Source organism: Crinia signifera, chromosome 4 (genome assembly GCF_055691185.1).
Source record: "Crinia signifera chromosome 4, ASM5569118v1, whole genome shotgun sequence".
NCBI lineage: Eukaryota > Metazoa > Chordata > Amphibia > Anura > Myobatrachidae > Crinia > Crinia signifera.
In genome coordinates this window covers 5,770,751-5,790,767 of record NC_139220.1, presented here as the reverse complement: position 1 = coordinate 5,790,767, position 20,017 = coordinate 5,770,751, and the positions used below count along the sequence as shown (strand labels likewise).

The window sequence follows — 20,017 nt, the reverse complement described above, 5'->3', positions numbered from 1 at the left end:
ATGGTAGTCCCTGGACTAACACATTACACATCAAACCCATTGTTGAATGTATGGGTAGGGTGCCCCATAACAGGAGGGCCCTGACTCGTCCCCAGCAACTGGGAATGAGGCGACCTCCCCACAGTAGGGAAAGGGTCACAATAATCGATGGTCCATGTCTGATGATGAATGCTCTTACCATCAATGGGAGAGAACCAGATGGGTCCCTTCCATCAATGGCACAAACCAATTGTTTTTGTACACGTTGGAGCATAGCTTCGTCCCTGACACACGCGACCTGTGCCTACAGCTGTTATTGGCCCATGGGCCGTTCATTGAAAGAACAGGGAAGGCCATTGCGATGGTTTAAAAAATCACATTCCACAGGTGGCGACCATCAACAAAGGTCACTGACAGTTCCGTCATCGATGGCTACCATCGATTGTGAACGCACCGATGGCCACCCCTAGTCCAGGCACACAGCTAGACAGCCATCTGCGGTGATTCCTTCAGAGAAGTGTGACTGACTGTGACGAGCTTTCCCGCTCCCGCCTTGCGTGCGCGCTCCCGCCGGGACCAGGGCGTGCCGAAAGGAGGCGTCTTGCGGCGCTGGGCGTGTACTACCATGCTGAGACCCCACCCCCCGGCCAATGGAATGAGCCGCTCGGCGGTGACGTCAGGCGGAGCGGCTGTAATATTTATAGATCGTATTTAAAGAGCCCCTGGGAGTCTCCGGCTGCTGCTAGTCCGGCCTGGCGCTCCTGTTGCTGGGACAGTCTCCGGCCGCTGCTAGTCCGGCCTGGTGCTCCAGCCGCTGCTTCTCCAGATCCTCCCTCCCGGGCCCGGCACAGACATGCAGCCGTGATCCGCCTGCTGAACTGGTGAGTGACCGGGGATCCTCCCTGACTGTGCTGCAGTGTGTGTGGGGGACCTGCCTCCTCTCACTGCGGCCCCTATCGCCCCTGCGCTGCTGCACCTTTCCCGGCCCGGGCCCCTATCATCCTGTGTAGGGGGCCGCTGCACCTTTCCCGGTCCGGGCCCCTATCATCCTGTGTAGGGGGCCGCTGCACCTCCACCGGTCCGGGCTCTCATCACCCCTGCGCTGCGGCTGCTGTATTTTCCCTGGTCCAGGCCCCTATCGTCCCTCTGTAGGGGGCTGTGCATCCTCCACCGTTCCGGGCTCCCATTGCCCCTGTGCTGCGGCTGCTGTACCTCCCCCGGTCCGGGCTCCCGTCCTCCCTGTGCAGGGTGCTGCTGGGGCAACCTCCCCTGTATGCAGCCTATGGGGTCCTGCGTGAATGTATCTATCATCCCTTCCTTACCTGTGGTCTGCGCTGCGTTCCCATAGCCGCTGTATGGTGGAAAGCTCTGGCTGGCTGTTGTCCTTCTCAGCTGTGCTTGGGTCAGTGCAGGCCTGGGGTCACATGTGGCCCTCACTTGCACCCCACCATACCTGCATTGTCTCTGCATCTGTTTGTGCATGTGATGCTTACATATGTTATACGCGTTGGTTGTCTATATTTTCTTTAAGCTTACTGTCTAGGTTAGGAGTAATGGGGTCCTTTGAAAAGTTGGGGGCCGAAGGTGAGTTCTGTTAACGCTAAGTACGCCCAGATTAATATCGGCCAGAACCAATCGCCTGCGTTGCTCTGTGTGTATGCGCTCTCCATGGCGACGACCAGGTTGATGTGCCACTCTCCATGGCGACGACCAGGTTGATGTGCCGCTCTCCATGGCGACGACCGGGTTGATATGGTGCTCATCGCCTACTCAGTATATATGACATATCGGACGGCAAACAATACTGACTTGATGTCCCCTTTGTGCCACTCCCTAGAACAGAGTGGCATGATGGTGGTTCTAGTGTGTGTACAGGAGCGACGATCGCGTGCGACCAAACCATGTGATCGCTCAGTTAAGATTGCAGCGAGTGTACGCTCCATCTCGCTTTTTCTGAGCTCAAGGGAAATAGTCAGTAAATTCCAATTAGTGGTCGCTCCAGTGTGCACCCATGCAACAGCGGCTCAGTCCCTGAACTCCTGCGGTGGTCTGGCAGATGTGGCGATGTCTTCTCTGCGCTGCAGACTAAGGTGTGAGACTCACCGCTGGGGGGGGGGCTAGATGTTACTTACAGCCCCCTGACCATTGTGAGGGAATGGCAGGTTTGCCGATCACTGTTATTTATCATAAGCAGAACGTAGGCGATATCTTCTGTGTCCATGGCGGGTGATTCACAGATGGATGCAATTAGTGTCCAGCGATGTGAGCAGGTGCTAAGCTGATGACCGGACTCCTGCTGGTATCACAGGTCGGAGTGCTGCGTCCATCTGACAATTGAGTAAGCTCACTCAGAATGGCTGCTGGAACTACTCAGTGGTGGAGGACACAGGCCCCGGCCTGGTGCTTATTAGTACTGTATAATATACTCCAGGGTCAGGCTCGTATTGGAGGTGCAGTTGTGGCAAGAGCGGGTGGCTTGCCTCCAAAATTAGTTCCTTATTGCTGCCATATGCAACGCTGAAGAATTCAGCAGAGGCGTCGTAGCATTTAGTATAAAGACTCAGCCGCACATTGATATGAGTGTTGCATATCAGATTAATCACCACAATGACAGCATGCATCCTAGTCACATTGCATTGCAGTGAAGTCAGTAGGTACATGCGTGTTTATGAAGCCATAATCAGTATGAACACCAGTAGATATGCAGCTGATATTGGACCTTTTACTACGGGTTTATTACTGGATATCTCTGGTCAAAGACTCCTGTTGTGTAACGCTGGATTTGGGAACCTGTACGAAGTGTAACATTAAGGTATGATACAATATGTATCCGTCGCTCTCCGTACTTAGATCATATATATTATACTGCCCGTCTGTGTTGGTGATGTGCACATAGGGCTGGGAGTTTGCAGCCACTGATGTTGGATACACTAGGGTGTACCTGCTAAAGCCAGGTACACACTGACTATCATCTGCTCCTTGGAACGGTTACTACTGTATATCTGTAATACATCGGCAGTGGTGTACTCGTGGCATATCGGATCAGTCCTGCAGCACAGCCGATGGCGATATATCGGGGCTTCTCAAGCGGATTTCTGCTGGTGCTAACAGCAGTTCGTGGGCTGGTGCTGGATTGCTGTGGGCCAGCATAGATTAGCCATAGCAGATCCATCAGCCTGTGGTAACGTTTCTGTATGAGCTGTGATTAGTGCGGCCTCGGGTGACCGGATGCACAGAGCTCTATGTGACCAGTAACGGCTCCCCGGATGCACAGAGCTCTATGTGACCAGTAACGGTTCCCCGGATGCACAGAGCTCTGTGACCAGTAACGGTTCCCCGGATGCACAGAGCTCTGTGTGACCAGTAACGGTTCCCCGGATGCACAGAGCTCTATATGAACAGTAACGGTTCCCTGGATGCACAGAACTCTGTGACCAGTAACGGTTCCCCGGATGCACAGAGCTCTATATGACCAGTAACGGTTCCCCGGATGCACAGAGCTCTATGTGACCAGTAACTGTTCCCCGGATGCACAGAGCTCTATGTGACCAGTAACGGTTCCCCGGATGCACAGAGCTCTATGTGACCAGTAACGGTTCCCCGGATGCACAGAGCTCTATGTGACCAGTAACGGTTCCCCGGATGCACAGAGCTCTATGTGACCAGTAACGGTTCCCCGGATGCACAGAGCTCTATGTGACCAGTAACGGTTCCCCGGATGCACAGAGCTCTATGTGACCAGTAACGGTTCCCCGGATGCACAGAGCTCTATGTGACCAGTAACGGTTCCCCGGATGCACAGAGCTCTATGTGACCAGTAACGGTTCCCCGGATGCACAGAGCTCTATGTGACCAGTAACGGTTCCCCGGATGCACAGAGCTCTATGTGACCAGTAACGGTTCCCCGGATGCACAGAGCTCTATGTGACCAGTAACGGTTCCCCGGATGCACAGAGCTCTATGTGACCAGTAACGGTTCCCCGGATGCACAGAGCTCTATGTGACCAGTAACGGTTCCCCGGATGCACAGAGCTCTATGTGACCAGTAACGGTTCCCCGGATGCACAGAGCTCTATGTGACCAGTAACGGTTCCCCGGATGCACAGAGCTCTATGTGACCAGTAACGGTTCCCCGGATGCACAGAGCTCTATGTGACCAGTAACGGTTCCCCGGATGCACAGAGCTCTATGTGACCAGTAACGGTTCCCCGGATGCACAGAGCTCTATGTGACCAGTAACGGTTCCCCGGATGCACAGAGCTCTATGTGACCAGTAACGGTTCCCCGGATGCACAGAGCTCTATGTGACCAGTAACGGTTCCCCGGATGCACAGAGCTCTATGTGACCAGTAACTGTTCCCGGATGCACAGAGCTCTATGTGACCAGTAACGGTTCCCCGGATGCACAGAGCTCTATGTGACCAGTAACGGCTCCCCGGATGCACAGAGCTCTATGTGACCAGTAACGGTTCCCAGTGTGTAAAGCCTGGAATCCTGGTCCCTACTAGGAGAGCAATAACCTTTACAGGGAGTAGTCTGGTACATTTCCCAGGTATACGTCTGCTAGGTCCACCACTACAGGTTGACACAATCATTGGTTTGACATTTGGAAGGTCGGCGGTCAGAAGTCTGACATGAGTTTTTCATGTTTTTTGCAAATTAGGCGGCATCTCATCCCCTACCGTCCACTAGGGCGTGTCGGGAGCATACATGGGTGTGCTGAGCGAGGCACTGTGCCCGAAGCCTGGTGAGCGCAGCAGTACTCTGATGCGTTGTCCGGGGTGACCTATCTTGAAATTGGGGTAAAAAAAAAAACATGAAAAACTAGTGTTGATCTTTCCACCTCTGTTGACTTAAGCCCTGTCAACCTAATGTATGCTGACCTTCAGAGTCGACAATCACCCATACCCTCTCCCGGTATGTGCCGGAGCTTGACCAGTGCCCTGTTCCCGTCCTGCCACGGTCCGCTGGGCCCGGCAACCTCCTACGTCCCAGGTGACTTGGCTGTGGGTCGCTAGCAGGCGCAGGTGACTTGGCTGTGGGTCGCTAGCAGTCGCCTTGGCTGTGGGTCGCTAGCCATCGCAGGTGACTTGGCTGTGGGTCGCTAGCCGTCGCAGGTGACTTGGCTGTGGGTCGCTAGCCATCGCAGGTGACTTGGCTGTGGGACGCTAGCCGTCGCAGTCGCCTTGGCTGTGGGTTGCTAGCAGTCGCGGGTGACTTGACTGTGGGTCGCTAGCCGTCGCAGGTGACTTGGCTGTGGGTCGCTAGCAATCGCCTTGGCTGTGGGTCGCTAGCAGCCGCCTTGGCTGCGGGTCGCAGGTGACTTGGCTGTGGGTCGCTAGCAGGCTTTGTCCTTTCCCATACTTTCCGCTCTGCGGAATGCCTGAGCACTGGTGGAACAGGTTACCACACCTTGTGCACCTGTCTGAGCAGGAGCTGCAGGTGTCTCGTCTAGTAGTCGCTGCAGACTGTGTGAGACTCCTCTTATTTCCCGACAATCCGGGGACACAGGCGTTCGTGTTCAGTAACTGGTTACCTTATTATGGTGGCATTGCATAGGAGAACCTGGCTATGTGCATGCGTAGCATTCTGTAACACCGCGTGTACATGCTGCAGGATGATGGGATTAGTGGGGGGAGCTCAGGGGCCACACGGGCCGGCCACCAAAAATTCTTGCTCTTGTTAGACCCTTATGTGTGATTCTGGTCCCTGCTACTTAACCGCCAGGTGTGGACTGTGTCTGGGTCGACATTAACAAAAATTTGACGCAAGCAGAAATTGATATGGAAATGGTTGACGGGAAAGGTAGACACAAATCTTTCACAGGTTTTTTCGGTGTCCTTGTGGACATCTGCCGACATAGACCCCCACTTAGTGCAACACTGCGCTCCGCAAACTGTTAGAACCTCACCTTACGCCAACATGGAAGGTGAAGTCGGTGTAAAAAAAAAAAAAAAAATCCCGAAAAGCTTGTTGGAATCAACTGGACTGATACCAGCCTTCATGTTACTGGTGGAACCCTGGCTACTCTGCATGGCCTCTCGTGGTCCTGTGGCCAAATAAGGTGCAGACCGGCCAATTGCATTCTTGCCTTAACTGCGCGGTATTTCCGAGCGTGTGTCCTTCAGTCTGTGGCGCGACAGGCGCTGTACAGAGAGCGCACTAGGAAAGGAATCTAGAAATGTGTGAGCCACAATGTGTCACTTGTGCAGAAAATCCCCTTGTTGTGGGTGTTTTGTCATCTGATCCCCGTCACGCTTCATAATCTGGTAGTGTGGCCTACGCACGTCTGTGTACACGGTGGTCATGTGATCCTCCCAGAGTCACGCAGCCTTTCCCTGCTCTGTTATCAGGGACCAGTGTAGGTGAGCTGTAGGCAATCCACATGCAGGATGGTGTTCTGTGTGGCAGTGTTCCGGGGCAGCCTGTATGGTGCGTTCTGTGTGGTGGGACGCGGAGCAGCCTGTATGGTGCTTTCTCTGTGGTGCTATGCGGTGCGGCCTGTATGGTGCGTTTGTGGTGGTACGCGGAGCAGCTTGTATGGTGCTTTCTCTGTGATGGTATCCAGTGCAGCCTTTGTGGTGGTATGCGGCGCAGCCTGTATGGTGCGTTCTGTGTGGTGGTATGCAGAGCAGCCTGTATTGTGCGTTCTGTGTGGTGGTATGCAGAGCAGCCTGTATGATGCATTCTGTGTGGTGGTATGCGGCGCAGCCTGTATGATGCGTTCTGTGGGGAGCGTTTTGTTTGGTGGTATGCAGAGTAGCTTGTATGGTGCGTTCCACATGGCTGTGTTCTAAGGCAGCCTGTGGGGTGCGTTCTGTGTGGTGGTATGTGGAGCAGCCTGTGGGGTGCGTTCTGTGTGGTGGTACGTGGAGCAGCCTGTGGGGTGCGTTCTGTGTGGTGGTACGTGGAGCAGCCTGTGGGGTGCGTTCTGTGTGGTGGTACGTGGAGCAGCCTGTGGGGTGCGTTCTGTGTGGTGGTACGTGGAGCAGCCTGTGGGGTGCGTTCTGTGTGGTGGTACGTGGAGCAGCCTGTGGGGTGCGTTCTGTGTGGTGGTACGTGGAGCAGCCTGTGGGGTGCGTTCTGTGTGGTGGTACGTGGAGCAGCCTGTGGGGTGCGTTCTGTGTGGTGGTACGTGGAGCAGCCTGTGGGGTGCGTTCTGTGTGGTGGTACGTGGAGCAGCCTGTGGGGTGCGTTCTGTGTGGTGGTACGTGGAGCAGCCTGTGGGGTGCGTTCTGTGTGGTGGTACGTGGAGCAGCCTGTGGGGTGCGTTCTGTGTGGTGGTACGTGGAGCAGCCTGTGGGGTGCGTTCTGTGTGGTGGTACGTGGAGCAGCCTGTGGGGTGCGTTCTGTGTGGTGGTACGTGGAGCAGCCTGTGGGGTGCGTTCTGTGTGGTGGTACGTGGAGCAGCCTGTGGGGTGCGTTCTGTGTGGTGGTCCGTGGAGCAGCCTGTGGGGTGCGTTCTGTGTGGTGGTCCGTGGAGCAGCCTGTGGGGTGCGTTCTGTGTGGTGGTCCGTGGAGCAGCCTGTGGGGTGCGTTCTGTGTGGTGGTCCGTGGAGCAGCCTGTGGGGTGCGTTCTGTGTGGTGGTCCGTGGAGCAGCCTGTGGGGTGCGTTCTGTGTGGTGGTCCGTGGAGCAGCCTGTGGGGTGCGTTCTGTGTGGTGGTCCGTGGAGCAGCCTGTGGGGTGCGTTCTGTGTGGTGGTCCGTGGAGCAGCCTGTGGGGTGCGTTCTGTGTGGTGGTCCGTGGAGCAGCCTGTGGGGTGCATTCTGTTTTGCTGTCTATAGTGGGGAAAGCCAGCTAAAATGTTCCCCTGTGGGGCTGATTCAGAGCTGGACTCGAATGTGCATTCGCAGCTGTGATCCATCCGTAACGGATGTGTGAGAATACACCAACGCTGTAGCCGCCTGGATATGTATTGAGGCAGTGAAGCCGCCTCGCAGATCCCAGAAACTGTGCACACTCAACGGTGGCTGCATATCCTCCTATTACACACTCTGAGTAACCCGATTGCTGCGCAGAGGAATTAAGACACTGGCGCCAGGTTTGCTGCATATGGAATCGCAGTTAGACAGACACGCCCCAAAAACTATTACATCACTGCGTCTTTTGCTGCCACTCAGTGTTACATTTCCCCAACGGTCCATTTCACAAACCCTCTGACACGGTAAGTAATACCTGGGAGCACATTGTCATGGCTGTGTGCATTGTACACACCACGCTGTTCCTTTAGACAACAAATGTTGTTTACAAACCCCCCCCCCACTCTGTGCCGCAGTGTCTTGTTGTAATGAATCCGGAGGACAGACTGAGTTGTACTGTACGGCACTTCCCAGAGAATACTTAAGCAAGGTTTTACTCCACCACGAGCCAGTTATTGACTGGAATCTGGGAGTAATCAGAGAACATACAAATTACACACAAATAAATCCCAAGTCTGTATCTAAAGGTGCCCATACACGCTCCGTTCTGCCCTGTCCGTTTTGTACTCTAAGATGCGCGCTCCTGCGCATCTCATCGTACGGTACAAAAAGTAGGTGCTGCACATACTTTTTGTACTAGCTTTACATCGTATCGCATTGCATGCACAATGCATGCGATACGATGTGTACTTTAAAAGTACCAAACGGATGCTTAGAACGGAGCGTGTATGGGCTTCTCTACCCATATTTGCCTACCTGATGTTCTGTTTTCCTAGTAATGTATGATTGCCAGCACCTGTGGTGCCACCTTTCTTATCAGTTACCCAGCTCCCCACAGGTGCTAGCAATCATACATTATCCATACCTCCCAGCATGCCCCTCTCCAGGAGGACACAATGCTCTGTTCCTGGGCTTCCCTGGTAATGTAGGATTGCCAGCACCTGTGGTGACACCTTTCTTATCAGTTACCTAGCTCCCCACAGGTGCTGGCAATCCTACAATATCCATACCTCCCAGCATGCCCCTCTCCAGAGTACACAATGATCTGTTCCTGGGCTTCCCTCGTAATGTAGGATTGCCAGCACCTGTGGGGAGCTAGGTAACTGATAAGAAAGGTGTCACCACAGGTGCTGGCAATCAAACATTACCAGGGAAGCCCAGGAGCAGAGCAGTGTGTCCTCCTGGAGAGGGGCATGCTGGGAGGTATGGATAATGTATGATTACCAGCACCTGTGGGGAGCTAGGTAACTGATAAGAAAGGTGTCACCACAGGTGCTGGCAATCCTACATTACCAGAGAAGCCCAGGAGCAGAGCATTGTGTTCTCCTGTAGAGGGGCATGCTGGGAGGTATGGATAATGTAGGATTGTCAGCACCTGTGGGGAGCCAGGTAACTGATAAGAGATGTGTCACCACAGGTGCTGGCAATCATACATTACCAGGGAAGCCCAGGAGCAGAGCATTGTGTCCTCCTGGAGAGGGGGCATGCTGGGAGGTATGGATAATGTATGATTACCAGCACCTGTGGGGAGCTAGGTAACTGATAAGAAAGGTTTCACCACAGGTGCTGGCAATCCTACATTACCAGAGAAGCCCAGGAGCAGAGCATTGTGTCCTCCTGGAGAGGGGCATGCTGGGAGGTATAAATAATGTAGGATTGCCAGCACCTGTGGGGAGCCAGGTAACTGATAAGAAAGGTGTCACCACAGGTGCTGGCAATCCTACATTACCAGGGAAGCCCAGGAGCAGAGCATTGTGTCCTCATGGAGAGGGGCATGCTGGGAGGTATGGATAATGTATGATTGCCAGCACCTGTGGGGAGCTAGGTAACTGATAAGAAAGGTGTCACCACAGGTGCTGGCAATCATACATTACCAGGGAAGCCCAGGAGCAGAGCATTGTGTCCTCCTGGAGAGGGGCATGCTGGGAGGTATGGATAATAATGTAGGATTGCCAGCACCTGTGGGGAGCTAGGTAACTGATAAGAAAGGTGTCACCACAGGTGCTGGCAATCCTACATTACCAGGGAAGCCCAGGAGCAGAGCATTGTGTCCTCCTGGAGAGGTGCATGCTGGGAGGTATGGATAATGTATGATTGCCAGCACTTGTGGGGAGCTGGGTAACTGATAAGAAAGGTGTCACCACAGGTGCTGGCAATCATACATTACCAGGGAAGCCCAGGAACAGAGCATTGTGTCCCTCCTGGAGAGGGGCATGCTGGGAGGTATGGATAATGTATGATTGCCAGCACCTGTGGGGAGCTAGGTAATGATAAGAAAGGTGTCACCACAGGTGCTGGCAATCATACATTACCAGGGAAGCCCAGGAGCAGAGCATTGTGTCCCTCATGGAGAGGGTCAGGTAGACAAGTATGAGGCAGCCGTGCTTGTTGCTGTGTAGTTTGAGTGCTGGCTGCAGTAAGTGACATCCTAACCTGATGCCTGGCATGAGTTATTGGCTTATGGGTGAGCCTCCCCACCACCTATGTGCCAGCCGATCTGTCTGTAAATGGCGCGCTCAGGCTTGCACTGCGCTTGGAGCAAATGAAAGGTTGCGACGTGTGGCACAGTGCGGCCATTGTAAGGCATTTCCTCCTCTCTTTGTATCTCAGTTATATTTCTGAACATCCAAAAGAAGCTGGGCTGCAATTTATTTTTATTTAGCAATGAATGGCTGCATATACTTAAATTATACCCTGCTACGCCCAGGCATCGGTCAGCCCAAAATAAGCCTCCCGTCCTGTGTGATTGCTGCTAACAGATCAGCTCTCTGGCCCAGCTCTCCCCCAGCACAGCCGTCGGAGCTCCTCGGATCACGTGCTGCTAACTGATCAGCTCTCTGGCCCAGCTCTCTCCCAGCGCAGCCGTCGGAGCTCCTGGGATCACGTGCTGCTAACTGATCAGCTCTCTGGCCCAGCTCTCCCCCGGCACAGCCATCGGAGCTCCTGGGATCACGTGCTGCAGCCTGTCAGCTCTGTGGCCCAGCTCTCCCCCAGCACAGCCGTCGGAGCTCCTCGGATCACGTGCTGCTAACTGATCAGCTCTCTCCCAGTACAGCCATCGGAGCTCCTGGGATCACGTGCTGCAGCCTGTCAGCTCTGTGGCCCAGCTCTCTCCCAGCACAGCCATCGGAGCTCCTGGGATCACGTGCTGCAGCCTGTCAGCTCTGTGGCCCAGCTCTCTCCCAGCACAAGCATCGGAGCTCCTGGGATCACGTGCTGCAGCCTGTCAGCTCTCTGGCCCAGCTCTCCCCCAGCACAGCCGTCGGAGCTCCTGGGATCACGTGCTGCAGCCTGTCAGCTCTGTGGCCCAGCTCTCTCCCAGCACAGCCATCGGAGCTCCTGGGATCACGTGCTGCAGCCTGTCAGCAGGTAGGGGAGACTTTGGAGTCTTGTGCACTGGCTGGATTCAGGTGGAAAAGGAGTCCAAGGTGACAGTTCTACGCTGTTTAAGTTAATCTTTACTCCATGCTAAAAACAGATTACAGCCCCCCCCCCCTCCCTCCCTCCCTCCCATGAATAACTGGGAATTCGACCTTTCCAGTTCTGGATCCCCCTTGTCCGTGTGTGACCTGCGCAGAACTGCCTTCCTTCCTCAATGCTTTGGACTTGTATCATTCTAGATGCATTGTGTAATATGTAATAGGATGAGAGATTTGGTGAGACATCTCCAGGTTTTTTAAAGCGGCAATCATTTACACTGCAAAACCAGTTTGATTTTGTAGTTTCCTATTATATTTCCCCCATTGTGTTAGTATATCTGTGTGCCCCTCCGTTGGCACGTATGTACAATTGTGAGTAACGTGGTATTGGGTACTTGGTGAGCTACTTGAGTCTTGGACAGATTTGGTGACTGTACCCCTGTTGACATGGCTCGCTATAATTTACTGTTCCCGATCCTAATTCACATGGCTTCTTAACCCTTTTAGTGCCAACGTTGCTGTGAGATCCTCAAAATATCTGCTAAAAATGCCAGCGCCGCTCACAGCGACTGTTCTTTTGTTGGGTGCAGTATTTAACTTCACTTCATTGATTTGTCTGTATTTGTATTTATATACTAAACGTTGCTGTGAGCGTCACTGGTGGGTTTTTGCAGATATTTTGAGGATCTCACAGCAACGTTGGCACTTAAAGGGTTAAGCAGGAAAGTCTACAAATGAGAACCATTGTGGAAAAGCCATGAAGACGCCCGTCCTACTCTGACTGCACCCTAACCTTTAGGGGGGTTTGTGGCCCAGGGAATGTGTGATCTATTCTGTAGTGATTCCGCAGTTTGCTGCTGGTAACATTAGGCTGGATGGATGGGGTCTGTACTATGTGCTTCTGCTGTGTACATGGTTCTTCTTGTAGGATATATTTATAGCCGGGAGTAACGAGTCCTTACTTTTAGATCTCTTGCATGGTGCCAGTTCTGGGTGGGGGGGCCAGTTACCACGTGGGACAGCGTGCAGGTTCGGGCTGGTATTAATGACCTGTTGTCCGTCCCACATGGTGGTCTGTGTATTAATAGAAAAGGTCTTGCTGATGGCCAGTCCTAAAATTGGATTAAATTGACATTTCTGTCTTTACTGGTTCTAGATCTATTGAAAATGACGGAATACAAACTGGTGGTGGTGGGCGCTGGAGGCGTGGGGAAGAGTGCCTTGACGATCCAGTTGATACAGAACCATTTCGTAGACGAGTATGATCCTACCATAGAGGTAAGAGTTGCCGGTGGTGCCGCATGCATGCAGTTGGGGTGGTCTGTGTATTCCCGATCTCTAACCGGTGTGTTCCCTGCAGGACTCGTACCGGAAGCAGGTGGTCATTGACGGAGAGACCTGCCTCCTGGACATCCTGGACACTGCAGGACAAGAAGAGTATAGCGCTATGAGAGACCAGTATATGAGGACTGGAGAGGGCTTCTTGTGTGTGTTTGCCATTAATAACACTAAATCATTTGAGGACATTCACCATTATAGGTAAGGATTACACGTGCGACTCTTCCGTCCGCTGTGTTCTGAATACGTGCGCATGCAGGTGGATGCCGCGACAAGCATTTAACACTATCGGATAAACGGTGAACCCTTCTTTAACCTTGCGCCATATGTTTAGCATGCACGCGGGTTCTCACCGCCTGTCTGGTCTGTGCCCGGCATTGCGGTGACCTAGTTCATGGTCGTTCCACCACTGGGGGGTTCTTGCTGTTTCCCCCGCTAGTCCTGTAATGTCTATCAAAGGAGATACTAAGTAACCTGTTGCACTAATATCTACTCCTCCTGCGCTGGGCACATAGACGAGTACAGGATTTGATTCCAAGATGGACGGAAATGTGGAACCGCCTGCACAATTATAAGTAGTAACATGCAAGAGGATTTCACTCATCCTGTGTGTAGCTGTGATCCAACATCGCGACCATCGGTAATCCTCAGCGAGGGGCTGCGATCCTAGCACTATGACTATCGTCACAAGCTGTGATCCAACATCCGGACCATCGGTAATCCTCAGCGAGGGGCTGTGATCCCAGCACTATGACTATCGTCACAAGCTGGGACCCAATATCGCGACCATCGGTAATCCTCAGCGAGGGGCTGCGATCCCAGCACTATGACTATCGTCACAAGCTGTGATCCAACATCCGGACCATCGGTAATCCTCAGCGAGGGGCTGCGATCCTAGCACTATGACTATCGACACAAGCTGGGATCCAACATCGCGACCCTCGGTAATCCTCAGCAAGGGGCTGCAATTCCAGTGCTGTGACTGTTGTCACAAGCTGGGACCCAATATCGTAACCATCGGTAATCCTCAGCGAGGGGTTGTGATCCCAACACTGTGGCTGCTGTCACAAGCTGTGATCCAACATCGCGACCATTGGTAATCCTCAACTAGGGGCTGCGAGACCAGGAAGTCTGTTTGGTAATGCACTGGACTCTCCACTCCCCCAAAATTATGGGGGCACTCATGCTTCTGGGAACACAGGCCTCTCTCCCTCCCTATTTTGCTGCATAGGTGACCCACGGGCAACACCGCAAAGGCCTGTTCTGTGCATACCGATAATCCGGGATCTGCGCCTCTATGGCATGGTAGCTATTGATAAAGGTGCATTGGCTGTAACACGTGCTGTGTGTCCGGGACGCATTCTTCTTCCTTACACCTTAGTGTCTCCGTTTAATGTTTTACCCCCCCAATGACTGAGTTACTGTATTGCCACTTTCCTTACAGAGAACAAATAAAGCGAGTGAAGGATTCCGAGGACGTTCCCATGGTGTTAGTCGGCAATAAATGTGACTTGCCTTCTAGAACGGTAGATACCAAGCAAGCGCTGGACCTAGCCAGGAGTTACGGCATCCCGTTCATCGAGACCTCTGCTAAAACCAGACAGGTGAGGCACGGAGCAGCACTGACATAGGCTGGGAGTTACCGGCTCTATTAACAGCCCATAACTGTCACTCATCCTACTTGTCTCTTTATTATCCTGCCCAACCGGACTCCTCTGTTAGTGACTTCATCCCAACAGTTGGGAGACCTGTGTATGCCATGGCAATCCATTAAAGTGGAACGCGGCAGATATTTGGGTATGACTAAACAGAGGATTTACTCTGGGCTAGTGCGGAGACAGACTCTCGCTTGTTGGGTCTCGTTGACGCAGCACTTGTTAAGTTTTACAACCCCCAGATACTAGCACATGTCTTCGGCCTTGATCCTCTCGTTGTGTCTCGTGATGGAGACTCGATAGATTAGTTTCCAACACGTGTTAAACTTTTTTTTGGGGGGGGGGTGTGTGAGGGAATGGGTTCGTGTTTACAAACTCCAACTGTGTCCTGGTCTCTCCACCTTCCCCAATAGTCAAACATCCACTGACCTGGGGTAACCTTATGTATTATAATTCTGGCATCAGGCTAGCTGCTTTCTGTGATTGGTTTATTCTGTCCCTGCATCCTCACGTTCCAGTGCGTGGTGATCACATAAATCCCCATCACAAAGCTGGTACCAGGGGACGGTGGTGAGGTTACTTGCTGGCCCCACCTGTCCCGAAAGCTGGATTTCCTGGCTTACTCTGGTATGTGTGATTAGCTGTTTACAAAGGAAAAACAAAACAGGTTTTTGGGGCACACTTGTAAAGGTAATGTGATGGATGTAACCGTGAGTGAGTTAAGTACATATTGGGCGTCCGGCGCTGATACCATGCATGTTTGATTTTGTTTTTTCCCCAGTGATTGTAAAACCTGATTTCTTCTACCCGATGAACTTTGCTTGTTTGATTCCTGAGACCGTTTACAAATTAATTTGGTGACTCTTCCATCTCGGTTGGGAGACCTCTCTGGCCTCATTGGGTCCCCCCCATGTGGAAATCTAAAGGGTGACCTTCCGCTGTGACCATTGTTGCCTGGTAGTGTAACACTTACTGTCCATGAGAAGAGGGAGACCACCTGGGGCTGAAGCACCCTGGACATCTACGCTGGTGCGGTGTTCAGCTTTCCCAGTATTGGGGCCTGGTGGCGCAAGCTGTGATGTTCACACGGGAGAGACCCCAGACAGATAACCACATGGGGGGGTGGGGTGTGTTATATAGTCAGTTATACACCAGCAAGGATGTGGAAATAAGAATGGTGGTGTTATTATGCCAACACTGTCCTTTATCCACATGCCATATAACGTACCAAACGACTCCATGTAAGTGCATGTTACAAGTACCACGGCACGGTCTCCTCTCTGGTCCTTGGTGTCGGTCTCCTGTCTGCTGATCCTACTCTCTGCATTGATAAAAACAATCTACCTTTCGCTGTGAAATTGACCAATCTCTATGAATCAGAAAACTCCTAAATTTTATGTGTGGGGTTAATAGGTCTTACATTTAAGAGGTGTAGGTGCCAGAAGTAAGAGCGAGCAATTTAAAGTGTTCTGTATTAATAAAACAGCTGTTTAACTAATAAAGTTGCTTCTAGATCTTATCTATCTTATACTTCGGGGTCTAGAACAGAGGTGATCAGTCGCTGCATTTCTTCTTTGACCATTTAACAGGTGTAGATCCAGCTGTACAGCTGCTGCACTTCCTCTTGGGGTTTTTTTTTTTTGTGGCCACTACAAATTTCTGTGCACTGTGAATTGCATCAGCTTCTGCTAGTTCCCTACATAATAGACTGCCTGTATTATCGGACAGATTATCCAAGCATTAAGTGCAGCCTGCCCGGGAATAAAATTTAGTGCCGTACGCACTGGGCTGAGCCCCGCGGGTCCTTCTTGGCCTCCCTTGTCTGTAAATAAGTGTTAAAGGAGTTATGTTTTGCAATGCAGAGAGTGGAGGATGCTTTTTATACATTGGTGAGAGAAATCCGACAATACAGATTGAAAAAGATGAGCAAGGAAGAGAAGACACCGGGCTGTGTGAAACTAAAAAAGTGTCTTGTGATGTGAGCGGGTAAGTTCTCGTGTGCTGGACGTCTTACCTGTTATTATATACTCTGTTCTTGGTGTGGCCAGGAGTCAGACCCTATTATCCAGCTGTGTCCTTGCAGAGAACTGAGCAGATGGTGGGGGCTGTGGTACATGTTGAGGACTGGTGGTGTAGGGTCTCCTGTTTAAGGTTCTGTGCCCATGTCTGGCTCAGTGATAGGTAACAGACAGTGACCCCCTGCTCCACCCTACTTTTGTTAGAAAGTGTAGGACAGCTATGACCAAACTGTGGCCCTCCAGCTGTGTTGCAGCTACACATCCCAGCATGCCTTGACATAAGTTTAGCAGTCCGTAATAGCAAGACATCATGGGACTTGTTAAATTACAACAGCTGGAGGGCCATAATTTGGTGTAGGGTGTTGGGACCCCAAACAGGATATGTTTTCCAAGGTTCCTCTCAAATTAACAAGTGAAATATTTGGGTCCATCTGTGGATCCTTTAAAATGTGTTGGTAAGTAATAAGTGCACCTGTGCACCTGACGGGAGATCTGGAAACGGCAATCTGTGCATAACTTATAATGCTTGTTTAAAAGGTCTATACATACATACATACATACATACATATATACATACATACTTACATACATACATACTCTGTAACGATAAGAGAGGCAGAGTATTTTCCTAAAATTACAAGGGGTGCAGTTGCTGTCCCTTAGCGTGTTGAGGCATTAGATTGGAATTTCCTTTGCGTCTGTATCTTTCACCTGTCACAAGTGCCATCTGTTTTGGCCACCAATTACCTGGTTTGTCTGTGTGGCATTGGAACACAGAGAAACCTGTCTTTTGGTTCTGTGCAGAACATTGCTCATGAAATCAGTCAATATGGGGTTGCTGTGGGTTACAGCGCACCAGGGTTGCTACTTGCAGCTTGCGTACCTGTTCCGTAAGTATAGGAAAGCATGTCGGTTAATATCATGTAACAATATACATTTCCTGCCTCTTTCTAGGGTGTTGATGACGCCTTTTACACATTAGTACGAGAAATCCGAAAGCACAAAGAGCGGATGAGCAAGGAAGGGAAAAAGAAGAAGAGAAAATCCAAGTCCAAGTGTCTAATTCTGTGAATGGAAATCTTCCCGGATCGTGATCCTCTTGTATATTACACTAAATTATTAGCATTTGTTCTCTTTTATTTTAATGGACCTGTGGCTACTGCTTTATACGCTCTGCACCCCATCTCTCGTGCCAGTACGTCGTGTCCTAACGGAAGCGCCTGTGAGACTTCCCGAGCCGGTGTCTGTAGCAAATGGTGTTTCATGACGCGTGCCGTTAGCGCCGCACCGCTGGCCATCCTCGCACATGCCCTTTACACTCTGCATGATTAGGAGATGGACCGAGTAAAGATTCGACTATCGGCCGTCGTTTCCGGGTCTCTCCTTGGCGGTCCATCTCTGCCATGTTTCTGTAACAGTCGCCAGATGGAAAGTTCCCGGTCGCCATGACTGCTGCGGCATCATCGGGTTTCCCGAGCTGAATGTGGCACCTGCAGCCGAGCCGTGATCTGGTCGGAGCTTCTCTGTAACCTGTTCCCGCAATGTGACACGTTGGTGCTATAACAGTGATTGGAGCCGCTGCGTGGTTCGTGCATGACTTGTCATTGTATAATTCCTCTTATTATTGGAGAGCGAAGTGGAATAAATCCTCCTCTTTTTTCTGTATGCAACCTTGGACCTCTGCCATGGGAGGATGGCGAGAAGAAACTCCAGCATATATATAGTGATCCAGCAGTTCCGTGTATCTGTGCAGAGACTGATTGTTAGTGTTCTGTCCGCATCGCACCACCCTCCCCCACCCCGCCTGCTGCATACCACTTGGTTCTCCACCTGTGGTGCTGCAGCCAGAATCAGCCATACTCTCCAGCAGGTCATCCTTACATGTGGTTCCCAATATCACTGGGGGGAAAGCCGGGTCTGTTTCTATTTGCTTTGATATAAGTTGGCGCATGGCTGTGGATAGGAGGCACATGCTTGTGTCTTCCATGGTCTGTGCTAGCACAAAGCAATAGAGAGGCCATAGTAAGACTGGATTGGGTCAATAATCTGGGAATGTTCCGTAGAGCAATCGGCGTCCCTCCCGCTTACAATGTCCACCTATGGACAAGGAGCTTGTTGTGGGTCGTGCTGAGAACGTGGCCAGCAGTAATTCATTATTGCCCTGACTTATTCTTGCTATAGATAAGTAGGCCAATAGCTCTCTGGCGAAACTGCAAGTCCCCACAGCCAGAGACCAACCTAGCACTGATGTAGATGCTACGTGACATATGTAACAGGGTCTGAGTTTGCGGGCGTTGTGGGATACCAGCTGATGCTGAATTTTTTTTTATTTTTTTTTTTAAAGCAGCAATGTTTACAAGGCAAATACAGGTTTTGTAAATTATTGCCGCTTTTAAAAACCTCTGAGATTAACAGCATCCATTGCCAACATTTCTCCGTAGGTGGTGAGAGATTTGGCCGCCTTATTTTAATAGTAGGCAACCCTTCTCTGCCCTCTGTCATCCTGGCACTGTTGGGGCTGATGTTCGAAGTCTTTGCAATCATGAGCTGCATTAAGATTGTAGGCAGGGTCCGCCTATAATCTTATCGCATATCGGGCCCTCTGGTACAGAGCTCCGCCTTCAGCAGAGAACCTTAATGTTGGCGTTATTGAGGTCTCGGGGGGGTGTGGTGACCCTTGTACACAGCGGAAGGGAATGTGTTTGTGAAAGTTGCATTATTACATCCTGAAATATACAGAAAACTTATACGGCGAATGTTCATAACGGCTGCAGCGCAACCTATTGCTTAAGGTGCCCATACACGGTGTGTTTTTGCTGTGCGATACAATGTGCGCTCCCGCGGGCATCACATCGCACCGTTCACAAAGTTTGTGCTGCACATTCTTTTTGAATTGGCTTTGGATCACATTGCACGCAAATCGCATGTGATTTAGTGCAAAACACACGGTAATATTGTACTGTGTATGGGAACCTTTAGTCATGTGGCAGAACAGTGTGTACCCCAGGACCCCACTCCTGTATATGTGGCAGAACAGGTCTGTGCTTTTCAGCCTGGTACACGTAGGAAACTCTCCCATAGTTCCAGCTCCTCCAGCTGTGAGTTCGGTTACTACTCTAATACAATATTTGTGTTTCTATTTTAGTACCGTGGTTTTTACCAGCTGTAATGACTTGCTAATGGGCTGTCAGTGACTTTGGCGTCAACTACGGGGGTGGGGGATGGGGGGGTTGTATATAGGGACAGCCTGACCTGCTTTGATCTAACCTTACGCAGAGTCTTTAAAAACAAAATAATCCCCCACACTCTTATGGTGTGTACACACGGTACAATCCAGCATGTGACTATATAGTCAAAATCGCATCGGGATCACAGGTTTTTTACCTTGCGATACCGATGTGTGCTCCTGAGAACCCCCGGATAGACAGGGCAGCAATGACTATATAGTGCAGATCTGCAGTACATTGTCCATCGCAGGCGTGTCGGGTGGCTTGCTGTGCGATCACATCGGGATCGATTCGTAATCCTAATAGACTGTGTGTACACACCATTACACAGCTGACACTTGCTTACACACTTGCTTACACAGCTGACACTTTTTTCTTTACCAATAAATTCTGTCCCAGATAAAGACTGTGGAGGTCGAGCCGTGGCTCCAAATCTACCTCACCAAGATTAGGATTAGTTA

At 51.4% G+C, this 20,017-nt stretch overlaps 1 protein-coding gene across 3 annotated transcripts; it reads left to right on the top strand.

Moving 5' to 3' along the window:
* Window positions 1-670: 670 nt before the first annotated feature.
* On the top strand, window positions 671-19,795 carry KRAS (KRAS proto-oncogene, GTPase). Of its 3 annotated transcripts, XM_083180828.1 has the most exons (7): window positions 671-860; window positions 12,475-12,596; window positions 12,679-12,857; window positions 14,101-14,260; window positions 16,174-16,289; window position 16,448; window positions 17,284-19,795. In XM_083180828.1, the coding sequence occupies exons 2-7, from the start codon at window positions 12,486-12,488 to the stop codon at window positions 17,398-17,400; spliced, it is 684 nt and encodes a 227-aa protein (XP_083036954.1). In that variant the 5' UTR covers window positions 671-860; window positions 12,475-12,485; the 3' UTR covers window positions 17,401-19,795. The 3 variants fall into 3 exon arrangements, with proteins under 3 accessions (XP_083036954.1, XP_083036951.1, XP_083036952.1); XM_083180825.1 differs by lacking the exon at window position 16,448 and having other exon boundaries at window positions 676-860; window positions 16,174-16,297; XM_083180826.1 differs by lacking the exons at window positions 16,174-16,289; window position 16,448 and having other exon boundaries at window positions 684-860.
* Window positions 19,796-20,017: the final 222 nt, after the last annotated feature.